At 35.6% G+C, this 20,842-nt stretch overlaps 1 protein-coding gene across 1 annotated transcript; it reads right to left on the reverse strand.

The window, feature by feature from the left end:
- Positions 1-4,728: 4,728 nt before the first annotated feature.
- On the reverse strand, positions 4,729-10,582 carry LOC104609758 (Protein kinase superfamily protein). Its single transcript, XM_010276140.3, has 6 exons — positions 10,055-10,582; positions 9,677-9,918; positions 9,449-9,587; positions 5,877-6,135; positions 5,393-5,525; positions 4,729-5,242 (listed from the first exon to the last, which is right to left on the reverse strand). The coding sequence occupies exons 1-6, from the start codon at positions 10,206-10,208 to the stop codon at positions 4,955-4,957; spliced, it is 1,215 nt and encodes a 404-aa protein (XP_010274442.1). The 5' UTR covers positions 10,209-10,582; the 3' UTR covers positions 4,729-4,954.
- Between the last annotated feature and the right edge of the window lie 10,260 nt (positions 10,583-20,842).

Consider the following 20,842-nt stretch of genomic DNA (forward strand, 5'->3'; position numbering starts at 1 on the left):
GTGTTGTGGGTAACCGACGCAACCCACACCAGTTGGTTTCCGCTCTAACGTGTTGCACGGTTGAACCGGGTCATTTTTTGATGAGTTCACGGGTCCAACAATTAAACCGTCGGTTAAACCGATAAATCAATGATCCAATAATTTTTTGGTATACTTACTAGCTGCTACGGTGCTCATTTGGTTCGATTTTGATTTTTCTTTGCAAAATTTCAGATTTCAGCTATAATTCCGTTTGAGTTGAAAAAATTTAAAAAACCGACGAAATTAGTTCGGTTTCTAAAATATATTCATGGTTCGATTAACCGAGCTCAAACAAACAGTCATGTGGTATCCTGGTCCAATAACAAAGAAACAAAAGATGTAGTGTCACTCAGGTTCCAAGAAAGTTCATTTGCATGGTTTTGGTAACGAGTTGTTTTGGGTAAATTGCGGACGGCCACCCTGTAATCGAGGGATAGTGATAATAAGGTTAAGACTATAACGGATCCACGTCCGATTATCATATCGAAATTTTGGATCAGATTCGGTTTTAAATTTATTTTTAATTTATAATAAATGTATATAAATATAATATATTAAATTTATCAATTATAAATTATATAAAATAATTTTTATTAGACTTAGGATTTTATGGAATCTGATGGGATTCCCTAAACCTTTGGATCCCAGCACTTTACCCTTGCTATACGACCATATCCTGATTTGTAGTCATTTGATCTGTTAAAAACTGGATCTAGTTAAGAGTGATTCAAATTTGATCTATTTATAAATGGATAGAATACGAATCCACCTCTATTCAGTCGAATCAGTCCAATATTATCTGATTTAATTTGATTTAAACATATGTTTATATACTTAAAGTTTATATTTGCATTAATCAATAAAGTTGGTTTGAATGTTGTGTTTTCACTTTTTAGTAGAGTCAAATGGTCAAAGGCTCAGGTTTTTTTTTTTTTTTTATTTGCCAAAAAGAAAAAAAAATAGTACAAATACAAATATATTCAGTGCAAATAGATCTTGTCATTTTCATGAATCTTGTATATTTGTATTTAAATTAAATATATTTGTATTTGCACTCTTCCCAAATGGAGCCTAGGACTTAAAAAGATGACATATGAAATCCAGGGAGGGGTAATATTAGATTTGCTCCCCTCTTACATACTTTAGTAGCTACTTCATGAGCTATATGATTATACCGTCTGTTTTGCAAATAAGGGTGACCATTATTTGCTTAAAATTGAAAAACCAAAACCGAATAAAAATTTGGGTTTTGGTGTCTGTTTTCAAAATTAAATCTTTGGTTAACAAAAAGAAGAAAAAAAATACTGAATTAACCAAATTAAATCTTTGAAAAATTTGGGTTATGAAATTTGGTTTTGTAATATATTTATTATAATATATAATATATTATGTATATTATTGAAATCTGATTTTAACCAAAATAACTGAAAACTAAACCAAAATTTTCGGTTTCAATTATTGTAGCAATCATGGTATTTTAAATCTAATTTTTATATTCTCTCTTCACGTTTTTTTGGTCAGCAAATTGCACATTTCAAAGAGAAATGAAACTAATGAGGAAAATCATAGACATATGCACAAGAAGGATTATATTTTTGTATATTACCCAAGACCTGTCAGCCAGAGACCAACTCCGGCAGGAAGTAACTTAGAACTAACTTTGATGGCTACTATCTTGGTTATCCTGGAGTGGAGACTCAGGTATTGGTGGTGTGGTTAAAGATGAAGAGGGAAGAATTCTTCTGATTTTTTCAGGATCTATGGGATTTGGAAACTCCTTGAGGGCCTGAGGTTATGGCCATAATTCAAGTAATGAAATTATCTAACAAGTAATGCTGGAGAAATATGACCACAGGTGACTGTCAAGTAACCATTTTCTGCTGATTTTTGGAGACCCATTGGACATGGACACTCTTTGAGGGATGGGGTTATGGCCACAATTCAAGGACAGGCACTATCTAACCACCAAAACTGGAGAAAAATGATCACAGAAGGTGATACTATCAAAGTATTAAGTGGCCATTTTGTGGGTTGGATAAGAAGAACCTTCTTTGAAGCTTCTATTTTTAGTGAGAGAAGCTAGAGACTTGGGAAGAAATCTAAATTGATCGTTCAGGTGGATTCCTAGACCGAAATGGTTTAGAAAAAGCTGGTGTGACAAGGCAAGCATTTGATTGGGGTCAGCTTAACTGTAATCTGTACACCAAACAAATAATGTTTTTGTAGGTCAGCTAAATGCTATTCTTCTATTGCCCTTGCTGTCTATTTTTAAAATTTGGTTCATTTTTATTAAACGAAACTCTTCATTGTTACTTGTCAAAAAAATTACTGCCCAAGTGCTCATTTGTCAGCTACTAAATTGCTATGTATACCAAATGGAATAGAAAAGAGAAATGAGACTATTCATTTCTCAAATCTAGGACAATGATATGAGTATCCCATCCAATATGATAATACCATGCTTTTGCTTTTGATGCGTACGAACTTAGGCTACGTTTGGTAACGATGCAAATAGAGTGAAAATTTCGGTTTAGGGTAAATTTGCATTTTTGTTCATTTTTGCTTGTGTTTGACAGCATTATATTTATGCATTGACAAATGACAGACCAATGCATATTTACATTGATAATAAGATATAAAAGTACATCAATAAAGAAGAAGTAAATTTGCATTCAAGTGGGCTTTTGATAAAAAAAAAAGTATATGCTTTATTGGAATTCATGTTTGCATCCATTACAACTAAAAGTCTGTTTGGTAAAAAGGTAAATTTGTCAGTACAAAACTAACCTAATTTTGCATTTTATATGAACTGCTTTACACTTTACATATTTACATTCATACTTATTTGCATTATTTCCAAACGCAGCCTTAAACTCAATTTGGTAAGAGTACGAATACAAATATATATAGTACAAATATGTACAAAATATAAGATTTTGCACTCTAGATATTTGTATTTGTACTCCTTGTCTCCTTCTAAACTAAGCCTTTATCACATTTTGTGTATGTATTCTGCCGAACATAGTGGTACTCCTGATACTTCTTAAATTTTACACAATGATCCTTGTTAGTGAATCATACTGCTTTTGTATCTTCATTGATAAACTACAAGCTATGAATTTAGAAAACATATGTTCTCTGGTTGATCTGGGAGGTGGAATTATCAGAGTGAGACCAATTTTTTTTTGTTTTTTTGCAGGCTACAGTATATTTCAACAGTATTAACTTTGAGGAGAAGCGGCGAGAGCAGATTGACATGCCAGTAGGTAAGGTTCAAAATATCGATATACCCGATATGTCGGTAGGGGCATATCGGGCAAATTGATACTCATTCTTATTGTTTTTTTATTTTTTATTTTTTCGCAATTGGTTCAGGGGGACCAATTTATGACTTCTCTACCCCCTGAACCAATCAGACCTCCAATACACCCACTATAGAGATGTATCGGGCTGATACATATCGATACTTTAAACTTTGCCAGTAGGTCTCTTGCCCCCTTTATAATACTGTTAATAATATCATTTATGCGAGTAATGATGTAATTCTGTCGCAATATGCAGGTCGTCTTCTATATTGACCCTGAATTTGAATTTGAGACGGACCCTAGAATGGATGGTGTCAACAACTTGATCTTATCCCTACACCTTTTTCAAAGAAGGCGAAGAGTATATATTCTGTCTGTATATGTATTTCCAGTGATAGTGGCTAACTTCCCATTTTTGGCATTGCAGGTACTTGGTTAAAAAAAGAATATTGGCAGATTGTTTTGCAATTCAACTTTTTACCGATAATAACAGTCGTATTCCTCATTTTGTAAGCATTTGATGCTGTTGTATGCAAGGTTCAAAATTTCGTATCGGCCGATACTCCCGATATGTCCCAACAGGGGGTATTTCAGGGTTTAACTCGATTCAGAGAGTAGACAGGTGTCTTAAATCGATCCCTCTGAATCAGGTTTAAAAAAACTAAAAAAAGAAAAATCAATTTTGATATAGCCTGATACTCCCCTACCAGTGTATCGGTTGTATTGATATTTTGAAACTTGATAGTATATACTTAAATTAATAATTGAATCATAGTTTTGAAAATTGGACCAGCTGACCCAGGAACTGGTTGGAAACTGGTTGCACCAGTTCTGTTTAATCCTAAAACCACTCCTGGGCCAAAAACAGTTGATTTGGTCAATATCCCACTGACTCAGGAAATCGAACAATCAATCCATCAATCCGAACAATGGCTTTTGGCCATTTTTTTACTTTAATTAATTTTTTTTATTTTTTATTTTTTATAATCAGAATGAGCCATCCGTTCAAACCAGATGGTCAACCCATTTGACCTAGGAACCGGTCCCTAAAACGACTATGTCCGGTCTGATTTTTAAAACCTTGAAGTGAATGACCCATCTTTTTGGGAGGGGGACCCGAGGGGGGGGGGGTATTGTGATCTTATGATGATAAGGTCTTCTCTGAAGTCCAATTCCAGGGACATGGAGCCATGGTTATTGAGCTAAATTGAACTCCAAACGATGGAAAGCTAAAGCATAATTTGCTCAAGAAATGGTTTTTCATGAGTTCATCAACGGGGAGATAGGCATAGGCCTTTGTTTTCCAGTTCATTATGGGCTGAAGCTGGCTTAATAACTGTCCTTGGGATCCACGCCCAAGTACCTTGCGCATGGACGTCATGCAAACTTTCATCGCCATTCATAAAAGAAAAATGCTTTATAAGCATTAAGCATGTTAAATTATCAGGTGAAAGATTCCTTTGGCTTATACATGGATGGAAGGGTAATAATATCCAGCTATGTTGTGAACTCAAAGCAAAACAAAGAAAGCTCAAAGAGGATTAGAGTTTCTTCTTCTGTCAGCGAAGGTCAAAAAGACTACAATAATTCAGAACATGCAGTGATCCCCATGGTCAGCTTGATTAGTTTCATACAGTGGCTTTACCAAATTCATGCAGAGTCGGAGATTTTGCCGGAGATTTGGTGTTATGGAAGCTAGAGCAGCTGCCAACCTTTGAAGTAGATCTGTGAAGCTTCACAAGAGGGACTAATGACTGCACTACATCTGTCATCAGAGGCCTGTAGTCTGCCTCGGATTGCACGCACATAGCAGCGATGGCAGCCACTTGAACAACTTCCTTCATTGAGTATTGACCTTCCAAGGCAGGATCCATAATCTGTACGACCTTCTCTCTGTCTGTGAGTCGTGGCAAAGCCTTTTTTTTGCACATGCAAGATCAATAAAAACAAATGAGTATGCAATTAGATTCCTGGTTTAATTTAAAATAGTACGATGAAAACAGGGAAGAAAACTGAGCAGAGAACCTGACTATGAATGCAGGTTATACGAACAGCCAAGAACATACCCAAGATACCAGAACTCCTTCTCCGGAAGGCCTTTTCATGTCAACTGGCACTCTGCCTGTGAGCAACTCCAATAGCACAACTCCATAGCTGTATACGTCTGATTTTGTAGTCAGGTGCCCGGTTAATGCATACCTATGCAGGAAATAAACATCCAATCTCAAAGTTAGGTAGCTTAACATGACAGGGAGCTCTTCTCTTTAAGAATATCATTTAACAGAGAAAAGCAATACTAATACTATTACTAACACTAATCTTAGGTGCATGCATTTCTAAGCTTCACAAACTTAGAAACTAAACAAAAGGGGGGAATAAAATAGTTACATGTGGAGAACTTTTTCTCATGCTATTCATAAATAAACCCCACCCAATGCAAATTTTCAAGTTGAAGAAAGGTAAAGAGAAAACAATGTCAATCATATGATGAAAGGAGATGTTTTTAATTATTCCCAGAGCTAACAAGTTTTTTCATAATGTCTTCCTTACTCGGGAGCGACGTATCCCTGGGTACCCAACACACGGGTGGAAACATGCCCACCAGCTTTGTCAGATCCTAGCTTGGCCAATCCAAAATCAGAAACTTTTGCATGAAATGACTTGTCCAGGAGGATGTTGCTACTCTTAAAATCTCGGTGAATCACAGGGGGACTGACATGTTCATGGAGGTATTCCAGGCCTTTAGCAGCTTCCAATGCTATTCTCAAGCGGGTCTCCCAGTCCAACTTTGAAACACCACCACTATTACCTGTAAAGCTAAATTAGACCATAATATTTTAACTAAAATTACTTGGCAACAAGCACAGTTCATGGGATCCAAGTCCAAAACACCTTTATTAATTGAACAAATAAATTGTCTACAAGTAAAACTTAACTACAAAGCAAAAGACAGACTTGATGATGTTAACAACACTCTCTCATCAACAGATAATATTAACCATGTGCATTATGTACATTTACCTGCAAAAAAAGACTAGTATATAACAAATAAAGAAAACATTTGGATAATGTCCATGTACATCCTTGAATTGGAACACGTCCATAGATAAATTTGTGATTGGAAGCTGCATCAGACCCGAGGATATAGGCATATAGAAATGATAAGATTCCTTTAGGCTGTGTATGGTTTGGGGTGGAAAAGTAAACCACGGATGGAAATGGAAAAAGAGATCTGCTACTCTCCAGACAAAGTGAAGTTTTAGCTGTGTTTTGCCTTGTTTCCACCTATGTTACATGGGTGCCATACCCTGGTCAGACATGTATCAATACCAAGGCAAGACTTGAGGGGACACTTGGATTTGTCATACTAGTAACATGCCTATACAACCTGAAACATTTATGATAAAATTTGGACGTGGCAAAATTGTTGAACAAGTCCTTCAATCTTATTTTTTTCAGGCTTACTGAGTCTGACATCTCACAGCTGTGTTAGATTCCAATACTTCAACCCGCTTTATTGGGGGGCAGTCATTCCAAATGCTCACCAATTTTCACTTGTACCCATTTTTCCACTTCCACTTCTGGACTCAAACACAGCCTAACTTCTGATCCTGTGTTGAATGTATTTGATGTAATCCGTTACATAGCACTTCAAATTGAGGTTTTGTAAATAAAGGCATATAGCTGTAACAAACATTTCTTGAGGAATAGTTTTTTGTTCCAAATAGCCTCGGGTTGTCTCCTTGTACATGATTTTGAGATGCTAGTAGAGTTGTGGTCACTAGATAGGTTTTGGGATTTTTCTATGGCTTTTTTTCTGTTTCCCATTAACAGTTTAATCTTCTATTTCCTATGCACAGGAGGAAAAAGAAGGTTTGTAAAAAACCACCTGGATATCCATTGGATAACTTAAAAGACATGTAAATAGAAGTTCCAGGATGATGCTTAAATAATAAAAATGCAGGGAATGATCAAGCCGGAATATGAGTCTTTATGGATCAATACATGTAAAAACTAGTTCTTTGTTGCGAAAATGGCTATGGAAGTCTAACACAGTAGCTGATAGCCTGAGGAAGGGCCATAGTGCCAAATATGCAGCAAGGAATTTGGGCTGAGACAAAATAAGGACAAAACATGGTGGCTTATTGTGGGAAGGATAGATAAAGTTACCTACATTTAAAACGTTAAAGGCACCAAACAAGTAAGTCTGGATGGATCCCTGGTGTGATCAGACTCCTCTAATGGTGCTGCCTCCACTACTTGAAATGCCAGAGCACAAGGAGGGACTAGTATGCAACTGTTAAAGGTAAAGAAGGCCATTTAGTCTCCTCATTTTAGGCAGAGTCTCAATGGCCAATAAATCAAGGGGATATTTGATACCGTGGTCAGTAGAAGTGGCAACATTTGTACTTGCCTTGGAAGTTGGGAAAGTGTTCAGGCTTTGCACATAACCCAATGCACATTTGCTTATTGTTGTTTAATACACCTAGGCACCATTAGACACGACATTGGGACACCAGATGCGAAAATGCCCCTAGGAGCAAGAAACCTCAAAAAACTGTTTCTACCAAAGGCCACTTCCACATAAACTAAGGTGAAAGAAGGTAATAACTGATTCTACTTGAATCAGCCCAACCAAGTAAGATTTTGGTTTTTAAGTAAAATCAAAACGTCTACATGGCACTTATGTGGTGACGTTTCCTAGTACCAAACATATACTTAGTCCAGCCACACATTTACCTATGGTTCCAAGTGTCAATATGATAAATCTTGTATGTATCATATTGGATTTCAGGGTATGCTAAATCTTGAGAGTTAGGACATCTGGCCACCTTTGAAGGGTAATACCCCTCGTCCCCTCCTAAAGATGTCCTGGCTCAATTTTCAAAATCTACCTACTTTACAAGTGTATCACCCCTTTGATTGCATATCAGGTGTATGGATACTTTGAACCTTGCATCTACCAAATCAATGGAAAACCTCCAAAACTGCAGAATAAACCCCAATCTTGGGACCATAAGGGGATCTTTTAACTTGACCTCTTATTCAACCCTGTTTCTTGCACTCCAGATTGACCAAATGATCACAGAAGGGATATTTTCTCCAGATCAACTTTCATTATCAATTTTGCTTTCTTACTTGGCTTCTTTACATTCCAGCATCGTAGGAACTGCAATGTGGAATTCCTGATAAATATTCACAAAGAGTTCTGGTGAGACTAGACTGCAGGAATGAACAGTTTCTTGCGAGGCCATCTGTTATGGACGCATTCCTCAGGAAAAAGTATCATCGCCGCCGGCAGCAACAGGAACCTGACCCACCGCCAGCAGCAGCAGTGATTCAATGATCCTCATCCTACCCAGTTCGGCAACAGCAGATTAGATTAGATCATCTTGCTTGTTCTTATCTTAATTGTTCTTATCTTATTCTATTGCTCTTATCTTATCTTATTAGTGGATTATCAGATTAGGATCAACTTATCTTATCCTTAGCAAAGATAGAACTGGAAGTCTCCCTATTCAGCAAGGAGACTCCCTAAGATTAGGACTCTTGTAATCTCCTATTTAAGGAGACACCATTATTGAATGAGATATCGAATATTCAGTTAAAGAAGTGAGTTAGGAGAGTTGGTGATCTCTTGAACAAATCACCAAAGGCACCAAGATAGGTTCATCAAGAGAAGGAAGGAACAAGGGAAAACATGAGGTTTTCCCCGTGGACCGACCCGTGACGAGATCCTATTCTCGGGCCCTCAACACCATCTCCAAGCACAACTCAGTAATCCCTTTAGATAAGACGCCTTCTGCTCTTTACACTTAATTAAGACGAAACGTAAGAGCTCCACTAGAGATTATTAGGTTATGAGTTCCAAGCTGTATCCAAGAGATAGTGCTAACTAAATGGTGCTTCATTGATTTGATCATGTTCCTTTCTTTGATATGCAATTCAAAATTCGCTATGCCCATACTCCATATATGTAGAATATTTACATTAATGGTCAAGCAGAAGGACGAACGTTTCATCATCATTACATAGAACGCATCTTCCATATTTGAACAGTGAAAGAACAGATAAAAAGAAGCGAAGTTAACCACTAAGAAGAATAAAAAATAAAAATTTACCATTTTTATCAGGATAAAGATGTTCCTGCAGTCCTCCATTCGCCATGAATTCATAAACCAGCAATTTATGGTCATTGTCCGAACAGTAGCCAAGCAAAGCAAGCAAGTAAGGATAACGAAGACGACTCAGAAGCTCCACCTATCAATTAGAAGAACTAACAGTTGAGCAAGCAAAAAAGAACCCATACGAAAAATGTAAACAAAATACAAGTATGAAAAATCTTGAACCTCCATTTTGAACTCCTCTTCTCCTTGTTTTCCTGCTCGATCCATCAATTTAACAGCAATCTTCCTCCCATCCGAAAGCACTCCCCTGTAGACCGACCCAAAACCGCCATGCCCAATGACATTAGACTTCCCAAAGCCACTCGTCGCAGAATGTAACTGCTTATAAGTGAAGAGCTGAAGTCCTTTCTCAGTTGCAACTTGCACGGTTGCATAACCACCCTTCTCTCCGTACTCCTCACTCCCTTACAACCAGAAGAAATTAACCAAAAAATTAAGCTTAAAAGAGAAAACGAAAAGAGGGCTCCAAGTTATAATAATGCAGACAGAAAAGAAATTGAAACAAATAAAAAAATATGAAAAATGGAAAAGGGTTCGAACTTCTCTGCTCCTTGAGGCGTTTGGCGACTTTATTTCGAATGTAGCAGTAGTAGCTGAAGGCGACGAACAACGAAACCACGGCCAAAGCAGCAAGGACGACGATAACCACAAGGGCAATGCCCTCTTTCCTCCTGTCCTCGGTATCTCCTTCCATCACCAGGAACCAGACAAAGAAACAACCCAATAAAACCCTACCTCACGCACCCCCTAGAAAACTAATTACAGAAGAAGGAGAAGGTGTTGCCGTTCCCAAGTACTTCGAACTTCGAACTTCTTGGGTCTTGACGAAGAAAGCCCAGTTTCTCCCTTGAGTTTCCTTTTCTTGAGTGGAAAACAAGAGGAAGAGCGGCAATCTTTTCGATTTGATTCGACATAATAGACAGAGTGACAGATGGAGGATTTTAATACAGTAATACAGTAATGATAAAAAGGAGGGAAAGACAAAGGAATCCAATCCCCGAGGTTCAGATATGCTCCAGAAAGCCTGCAACACCACCAAACAAAACAACACTACTAGTGTCCGTGCGTGAATGTGTGCTTGAGACTGTGTCTAAGAATCTGAGCTGGAGAGGAGACGCGGTCACTGGGGCCTGGCCCTGGTAAGCACTGTTTGGCTTCTCTCTCGAAGTGGAAAATCATTTTAATCTGCATGAGCAGATTCCATAATGGCCAATTTCAACCATCATTTGATATAAGGACACGTGGTAAATAGTGTGAGTGGGCCCTCTATTCTGTTTGCCTGAATTTTGTATTTATGAAATGATTACCTGCCCACCTAAATCTTTTACTCTTCTGGTCCAGTACATGCTGCATTTGTTATGTGACTCTGTGGCAACAGTTGATCTCAACCGTCTATTCTCTGAGTGACCAGGTGCAACGTTTAAATGACAATCCTTTGATAAGTGTAGTCGTACATATAATAATTTTTTTTTTTTTAAATTGGTCATCCAATATTTACACCTGGCAATTTAATTAAAGCCAAAAGGCAACTTCAACCTTAAAGCACTTGTCACGTGTTCAATTGATTCTTTTTCATGTGTTTTATATTAAAGTGCTGTACCATATCTGCTATGCGTAAAATCAAAATTTTCAACCAACCAACCAACCTTCCTTAAGGCACTTGCCACATGGTCATTTTATTTCATTATTTCACGTTTCAGAAGTTGCAGTTTATTATTTCATGGATCATAGATTTGCATTTATATCAACGGTATGTTTGTTTGTGATACAAATTTGAACCAGATACATGATTGGTAGTTTGGTACCTAATTCAGTTTTGCATCTATTTATTTGTAACTATGATCTACATTCTTATTTGATACAAAATTTCTATCTTTTTCATTTTTAATCTCTATCGGTGAAAATTATATATATATATATATATATATATCCAAAAATCTGGTGCAGAATTTACACCACCTTCATCATACCAGCAATATTCTCTCTCATATAAAGTGGGGACTACATAATTTAAATGACCCTCCTCTTCATATTTTAGGGATTTTCATTGATTCCCCGATCTCATAAACCAAATAGATTTTTAAATTTTAAAAATCTATAATTAAAAATGGCTGAATTTTTGGACAGGTAATTTTCAAAATCATAATTATTCACAGATAATATGTCGTCTTGTATTATTTGTAAAATTTTCTGTTTCTTTAAATAATTAGGTTGCATTTTTTTCCTTTATTAAGATTTGGAAGGAGGGGTTAAGAATAGCTTGACCTTGGAAATCATCAAACACAATCCTAATTAAGCTAAGAAAGAAATTCTTCATACCCACAATTAGATTTGATCACAGTGATAACCTAGATTAATTAGGTCATATGATTGCCAAATCACTATTGTACAGAAACTATAGTGTCACCCATGGTATAACGTGGCCAAAGGGGTTGCCACATGGAAACTTGAAACCATTTTAATGAAAATTCAAGCTCAACATATTCCTTCCGATAATTTTCATGGGAACCCACCCTCCTCTTGGAGCCATCCATGGGCTACGCTTGGGGGTAAGGCCCACATGTTGGCATAGCCTGTGGTCCATAAGGGCCCATGTCAACACGGCCTGTTAGCCTTGGGGGGCCTTAAATGACTTTAATTGCCCCCCTCCTAATAACTATAAACAACTACTTTGGGTGACACTTTGGTCAAGTGATAAAGAAACTCTTATAAAAACTCCAAAAGATTAAAATATCCTTTCAAACAACTTTATATAGTTAGATTGAGAGGGTATTTTGGTCAAATTTTCTCATGTTTAAAGAATTAAAAAATTTAATCTTTTAGCTTGGTGGAAAGCACATAACAGAGTATTAGATTTTAAGAGAATCTATATGATAGATGAAACACTGAAAGGACAAAATTTGTATTTTTTAGACCCATGAATTTTGATAAATGACACTTAATTCGCGACCATGTTTATGATTCCAATTTATTGTTCAGTTGTTTTTTCAATATCATATTTTTTCCATATCATAGTCGAACCCTACATTTTATATTATTTTGTATGTATTTATACTGTATATATTTGTATTTGTATTCCTTCTAAACTGAGCTAAAATGACAAAATATGATATTTCTATAAACCCTATTTATTTATGATTTAAATGGGCTTTGTGGCAATGAAGTCCATGACACTCACATTGTTATTGCAAAAAGAAATTCTCTTGATAGTGGCTTTCTAAGGATGGCTCTCACATTGAGGTTGTGTTTGATACAATTGCTGTTTCTAACTGAAACTTTTTGCTGTTTCATACAATTGTCGTTTGAGTATTTTTATGGTTGGAACAGGCATACCCTAAAAATGCATATGCTGAAGGCTGCTTGTAGAAACATCAAATTGATATTTTAGGTAAAAGAAACAATGATCGTTCTAATTGAAGTGACTCATATGTGATGTATATCTCTCACCAATCGGTATTGATCAACCCAAAACGTTTAAGGTAGAAATATCAATTGTACCAAATACAACAGGAGTAATATGTTTATCACCCATTGGCTCCAAAATATAAGAATTTCATAATATTTTTGTTTAAATTCTATTTAGGGCTTACCCATAGATGGCATGCTGATTAAACTGTGTCTCTTTATTTTAAAGATACATTGAATGCAGGTAGGAGTGTCAATGGACCAGGATTGGGTTGGACCTGATCTCAATCAAAATCAATTTGAATAGATTGGACACACCAATGTGACATTGAATTAGACCAGTCCGGACTTAATGATCCAAAGTATTTATTAGATTGGAGACCTGGTCTATTTGTAATGGATTTATATTCGATTGGGTTGGATTGAACCAATATTTGGTGCATTGACATAAGATAAGAGAATGGGTATCAATGGACCAAATTTGGGATGGACCCAATCTAAATTAAATCCAATATGAACCATTTTGACGGTCCAGACATCGAACTGGACCAGTCCAGAAGGGTCTAAAGTATTCATCAGATTAGATTGGATCTGGTCCATCTATAATAGACTCATACTGGACTGGATTTGTTGGACCAATATCCGGTCCATTGACAGCCTAAATATAGGTTCACCATACATCTAAGTCACAAAACTCAAAAATCTTGATACTATTAATTAGGAATGCAACTTGGGTAGGTTCAAATTAAGTATTTGTTAAAATTTGAAGTGCTTCAACCTGAGGTACTCAATGCAGTCATCATCATCCAAGCTTTATTCTAGCTGTATGGGGTCGATTGGCTACATGAATTCCATTTCACCTTATCCATTGTTAAATTATTGGGGCTTGAATACCATACTAGTGTGAATTCTTTAAATATACTGTTTGACTTGCACCCCTACCAAATGAGAATCTACGTACGTACGTTGGATCCGGCAAAAGCAATGCTTCCACTTGGGTTTATCAGTAGTGGAGAAAGATGACAAATAATGAAGGTAAATTGTACGAGACATGGGGGGCCTGTTATTTTCACTTTACACGCACGTTCTCTGAGCATCCAAAGCAATGTTGTAACCAGCATAAAACCAGAATGTGAAATATCATATAACCGGGCCATGGTTTTACTATATATAGATAACTAGTTAACTAGGTGATTAGCCAGAGTTCAAAATGTGAAATGTCATTTAACCGGTACCCTAAAAGGTCACATGGTGGTCACTGGTAACCAGTTCGGTCATCTAGTCTCTGGTCCTGTCTGGCTTACAACACTGATCCAAAGATATGCCGAATGCCTGGTTCGTGGTTTTTAAAATCGACCCGGAGAATAAATTGGTTAGGGGTTTGGCTCTTGGTTCGAACGGATTAATCGTTCAAACTGTCGATCCGTTCTAACAAAGAATAAAAAAATTTAAAAAAAAAATAGTTAAAATCGTTCAATTGGTTCAATCAGTTAATCACCCAGATCAGCGATTTATTGACCAAAATCAACAGTTTTTTAGAAAAATTCAATTTTCTGAAAAAACAGAACTGACTACCTGACCGAATCCCGGTTTTCCGGTCCAACTATCCGGTCCGGTCTGGTTTTGAAAACTATGGTCTGACTTTAACAACCAATGCAATCACCAATCCAAGTATCATGTGTACACGTATAAATATAAAGACAGCTGGTAGACACCCAAGGGTTGAATGCTCTTAGCCTGGTAGACATGTGGTCTCCATGGCATGGGGGAGTAGCTAGACAGAGGTTAGACAAAGTGCAGATCATTTGATTGACTGGTAGTGATGGCAATTTGATCCATCCCCGGCCAGTCTTATCCCGCCTTACGCCGGTTGGGGCGGATTCGGGGAAACCCGAAATTCTGGGATTGGGGATGGTATTTGTCCACCCCGCCCCGCCCCGCCCCGCCCCGCCCCGCCCGACCCCCAACTATATTATATAACATAATACATTAATACCTATAAAATTGTTAATATATGCTATATTATATTATGATATTTATTTATTATATTATATACTAGTATACTACATAATATGGAATAGTTCTAGGTAAGTTTAAAAAAAATAAAAAATAAATTTATAAATATACAAGTATGAATGGTTGGGGTGGGGCAAGGCAAATTCAAGGATCTCCATTTCTCACAAGGACGGAAATGGGGTTAGGAATTTTAGCCCCACAGAGATTCGGTGTGGGGCATTTGAGTTTAGGGTTGGGGATGAATTCGGCGAAACCCAACCCTAGCCCGCCCTATTGTCATTTGATTGGCAATTTTGGCTTAGCATTTTCTCATCACAATACTTGCCTCTTGCTTTTACCATTAATAATGAAGGAAAATAGTTAGCGAAGGAGGAAGCCACCAGCCCACTATATGCATCTTTCTTATACTAGTAGTTAAACATGTGTGTTGTATGTAAGATTTTTTTTTTTCATATTGATTACTTGAATTTTAGATATATCATAGTTAAGATAGGAATTAAAAATTAACAAAAGTAATAAAATAATTAAAAATAAACTTAAATACTTGTAGTAAATGTACACATGCATTGTAGTGGAAATTTTAATTTACAATTATTATTATTATTATTATTATTATTATTATTATTATTATTATTATTATTATTATTATTATTATTATTATTATTATTATTATTATTATTATTATTAAATTTTGTGTTCCATTTCTATCATAAATAAAAATAATTTTATTTTAACAATTACTTTTATTTAATATGATGAATATATAACATTAAAAATTTTCCTAAATGTTTTTGACAAAATTCTATACTTTTTATTTTTTTGTGTTCTATCTTCTTTTAAATATTTATTTTTTAATTATGATATCATGAGTTTCTTTAAAAAGTTGGATCATTGACCCACCATTTAAATAAGAAAATAGCTTTGCTTTTGGATCAGTTTTAAATTATATACTCCATCTACACTATATAAATAATTTTTACTTATTAGACTTAATTTTTGTTTGACATAATTAATATATAAAAATCTATGATGCGGAAAAGACATGGTATCGGAAGAGTTTTGATCAATAAAACCCACCCATGAATTTTGATAAATAACATCAGATTTGCTACCATGTTTTTTATATTAGTTGATTGGTAAAATATTCAGATATCATATCTTTCCAATATCATAGTCGAACCCAATTTTTATATATTCTTTTGATCACATGTATTTTTTTTATTACTTTTTAAAGATTTATTATTTAACTATCATATTATCGATTAATCCATTTGACACAAACCACTATCTCACTACCCAAAAAGAAAAATAGTATGATTTCTAGGTTGACATTAAATTTTGTATTACATTTCCATTATTGATAAAATTATTTCTTATGTATAATATTTATTTTGGTCAATATAATGAATGTATAATACATAGGAGTACCCGGTATTTTATTTTTTATAAATATATAACATTAGATACGTGCCCAAAATTTTCTCTACTTTTTCAATTTTTGTGATTCTTTGTATTTTCTATTTTTAAAAATTTTATTATTTGACTATGACATCAGTTCATTTCTAGGTTGATTTTAAATTTGGCATTCCATTTTCATCATTAATAAAAATACTTCTTGCATTTCATACTTATTTTTGTTCAGTATAATGAATATATAATATTAGAAATGTGTCCAATTCTTTTTATTTTTTGTATTATATATTTTACTTATTTTAATTTTTATAATTTAATTATGGCATTATCTATTAACCCATTTGACCCTAAATGGTTAAATTGCTTACCCACCACTAGGAAGGAAGAAAATGGCTTCATTTTCAAATTATTTTTAAAAATATTTATTCTTATATAATTAAAATTAATATTATGGATTTAATTAGTAGAAATTAATGATGAGAAAAATATATCTTAAATATAAGATTTAATAAGAGAATATACCTTAGTTATGAGATTTAATAAGAGAGAAAAGGAAAATAGTTTTATTTCCAATTGGTTTGAAATTTTACATTCCATTCCATCATTAATAAAAGTATTTGTTATTTATCATCAGTGTTTTCAACCCGTCGTTGACTCGGGTGATTGAATCGTTCAAACTATCAGTTGGCATTGATTTCGGGTGAAGTTCTATTGATGCTCGCCCTTTCGGTAAAAAACCGTTGACTTGGTCAAAAACCGTCTAACCCAGACAGTTCAACCATTAGCCCCTTCGACCCAGTCATCGGGTTGCGCGTTGCACACTTAGTATGTGCAAACTTTTGGAGGCCATAACTTTGCACTCCAATGTTCGATTGGGGTGATTTTTTTTAATTTTACGTAACTTTTCAAGATCTATACGCCCCAAGGGCCTTAGGTGTCTTGACTTGATATTTTCACAAAAAGATTCCTTTTTGGCCCTAAATTGCAATTTTTAATATTTTTTATAAATAAAAAGTTTAAAATTGAATTAAAAATATAAATAAATGTAACATAATACATATATTATATGTAAAACATAATTATACACTATTTATTGATAAAATATGTATTTTTACACATAGACACATACACACACACATGCATATATATATATATATATATATGAGAGAGAGAGAGAGAGATGGTATACTTTGCTTATGAATTTAGAAAAAAAATTGCATATTTTTTTATAATTTTGATTATAAAAATAAAGTAACATTTTATATTTCTTTTTCATATAATTATTAATTCATTTGCTAGCAAGCTCGAATGCGAAGCCCTAGACATATTATCAAGCATAATGTACGGACTAATCAAGCTTCTACAACATTAAAAGCTATTAATGGTCTATAAAAACTTGACTTAAGAGTATCCCTATGTAGAACTTACATATGGAATTTTACCAAAACTTTTTTTAAATATCTAAATGTTTAATTTATTGCACATTGTTTAAATATATCTATTGAAGATTGGATGATTTTTGTGATTATTTTAAGATAGTTGTGTTATGTTAGGATTTAGATAGGTAGTGGGGACCACAATAGTCCAAATCTTATTATGTTTTTGAGTCCTATTTATACTGTTATATTTTTTATTATAAATAACAAGTGAAGGGGGCGGCCAGAATATAGCTCTCCTACTTCTCAAAATCTTTTCTTCTCTTCTTCTCTTCCTTCTCTCTTCAAGAAAACATTCTTTTCTCTTATATTTTTTTAATTTAGCAGATTTCTACTTGGTATTAGAGCAAGGTTTAGGGTTCTTGAAGCATTCTCATGCAGCCATAAATCGACCAATTGCATGAAGTAAGAAGAGGCTAATCGATTTGCTTTTGATTGCCCAATTCTTGGATATTTTGGTGAGATCGGGTCATTAGGAAGGTGATCTTCGTCTTGTCATCAAAATCAGGAGGAACTGGAGTACGGGGAAGAGTCCTAGAAAAGTTGGACTCTCTGTTCTTGATCTGATCTTGGGCACACATGTATCATTTGATTTCTTTTATTATTCTGTAGAGGGCAGTTAGCTTTTTGGACCTTTTTAGGCCTTCTGGAGTGGCCATTTCAGTCTTCTCTCTGTTGGGAGACACTGGGAGGAGAGAGATTTCTCTCTAGTTAGGGTTTTTCTTTTCCTGGAAGGTTTTGTTTTTGTACGTGTGTCTTAAAATTGTTCCTAGAAGCTCCCAACTTTCTTCTTTCAGTCTATTAAATTGTTTGAAGTAAGATAGAGAATTGGAATACCGAGCTAAAATCCACTAGTACCATGGGACTGGGTGTTGGATGTGGTAATGATATTTTTGGGTCTGGAATTATTACTACAATAAAATTGGATGGAACAAACTATTTAGAATGGGCACAATCTTCCAAGATGGCCATTGGTGCCCGCGGAAAGTTAGGGTACATCACTGGGGAGGAAAGGAAACCAGATATAGATTTCTCTCGGTGAGTACAAGAGAATTACATGGTGATGTCCTGGTTGTGTAATTCTATACCACACATTGGAATTTTTTTTTTGTGGGCTAATATTGCTAAGGAGATTTGGGATGGAGTAACCGAAACTTATTCTCATAAACAAAATGTAGCCAGAACTTATCAGTTAAGAAATCAGGTGATTAGTATAAAACAGGGAGATAAACCTCTTGCTATGTATTTCTCCATGCTAAAAACCCTGTGACAGGAAATAGACCACTTAGAAACTGTGATGTGGGAAAGTCTCAATGATGTAGCAACCTATCAGAAATTAGTAGTGAAAAATAGGGTTTTTGAGTTCTTGGCAGGTAGGGGTGCTCATGGTTTGGTTAATTGAACCATGGGTTGGTTTTCTAGACCAAATTGACCTGTTTGGTTTTTAAATTTAATCGAACTGAAACCAAACTGATGCAACTGGTTAACCGGTGGACCGATTAACTGTGGTTCAATTTTTTGTTTTTTTTATGCACTGAAATTTTTTTAAAAGAAAAAGGAAAAAACCTTCCTCTTGTAGAAGAGACTGAGAGAGGTGAGAGATTGAGAGAGATGAGTGGCTGAGTCTGAGACTAAGAGAGAAGAGACTGAGTGAGTCTGAGTGAGTGTCGAGTGAGAGAGAGAACAGAGAGTAGGTCTGGCTCGTTGGGGAAGAAGAAGAAGAAGAAAAGTTTGAGAGAGAGAGAGAACAGAGAGTGAGACAGTTGTTAAGATGAACAATAGCTCTAGTCGACTGCAGAGTGCCTAGTTTCTCCTCCTTTCAGTTAACCTTCTCTTAGAATCTCTCGATCATGGCGAAACAGACGGAGAAGGCATTCCCAAAGCAGCCGAAGGTGTTCCTATGTTCGAAGAAAACCAGAAAGGGGAAAAGGCCCGGGAAGGGTGGAAACCATTTTTGGTGTGGAAAAGCATTTCTGGGTTTCAAGATGTCGAGAGAAGCTATTGAAAACTCTTTGTGCTCTCTCTCTCTCTCTCTCTCGTTCTCCATCTAAGAAATGGATGCGAAAAAGAAGAAAAAATAAAGCCAAACAAAAAATATTTTAATTTCCTATAATTACTTGTCCCAAATTAGCAAAAGTTAAATTTCTGTATGCAACATGCGTGCAAGCATTGGTATGTTCTCTACACTAACCAATTAGACCCTCCAAATTCTGAATCTCCGATCCACTATTTGAAGTAAGTCTTGAACACCAAACTGGAAAGGCACCGAGAAAAGCATTGGTCTGTTCGTATTCTCTTACACTAGAAACTGGAAAGGTGCGTCATTCGAAGACTGTCAGAGTTAGACTAAGAGACTGCTAGACTGGTAGTGATAGGTTCGATTTTTGAAGAGAAAGGCTGAAAACCGAACTTTTTTGTTCGATTTTCAAAAAGAAATTAAATATATATACATATATCGGTCGGTTCAGTTAGTCGTTTGTTTTTTTAAATGGTTAACTGAAATCGAGTCGAAACTATCGGTTTTTTGAAAACACCGAACTGAAACCAAACCGACCGGTTCAGTTAACCGATTTTTTGGTTCGGTTTCGCTCGATTCAGTTTTTTCGATTTTTTTTTTGCTCACCCCTATTGACAGGGCTGAACCCTAAATTCGACATTGCAAGGCCGCAAATCCTTTCTAGGGAGAGTGTGACACTCTCTCAAGCCTATGCCTTTGTTTCTTGAGAGGCAAACAGGAGGAATGTCATGATGAGACAACTTGGGATTGACGAGTCGGCCATGGTTGGTACATCCAAACCTAAGCTGAATGGAGACAAGGGGAGCAGTGAGATTAAGAGGGAGGATAAGAAGGATTTGGTGTGTGATTACTGTAAGAAGCTTAAGCGTACCAGAGATACTTGTTGGAAACTCCATCCACATCTTATGCATGCTCGAATCAAGAACAAGAAGGGAAATGCGAATATGGCCACTACAGGAGACTCTTCGACCCCTCTTTCCCAAACGGATTGGGAATTCATTGCAGTAGCAACTGTGAGAACATAATTGGAAAGGTTTGGAC

This window comes from Nelumbo nucifera, chromosome 1 (assembly GCF_055504915.1).
Source record: "Nelumbo nucifera cultivar China Antique chromosome 1, China Antique-T2T, whole genome shotgun sequence".
Lineage (NCBI taxonomy): Eukaryota > Viridiplantae > Streptophyta > Magnoliopsida > Proteales > Nelumbonaceae > Nelumbo > Nelumbo nucifera.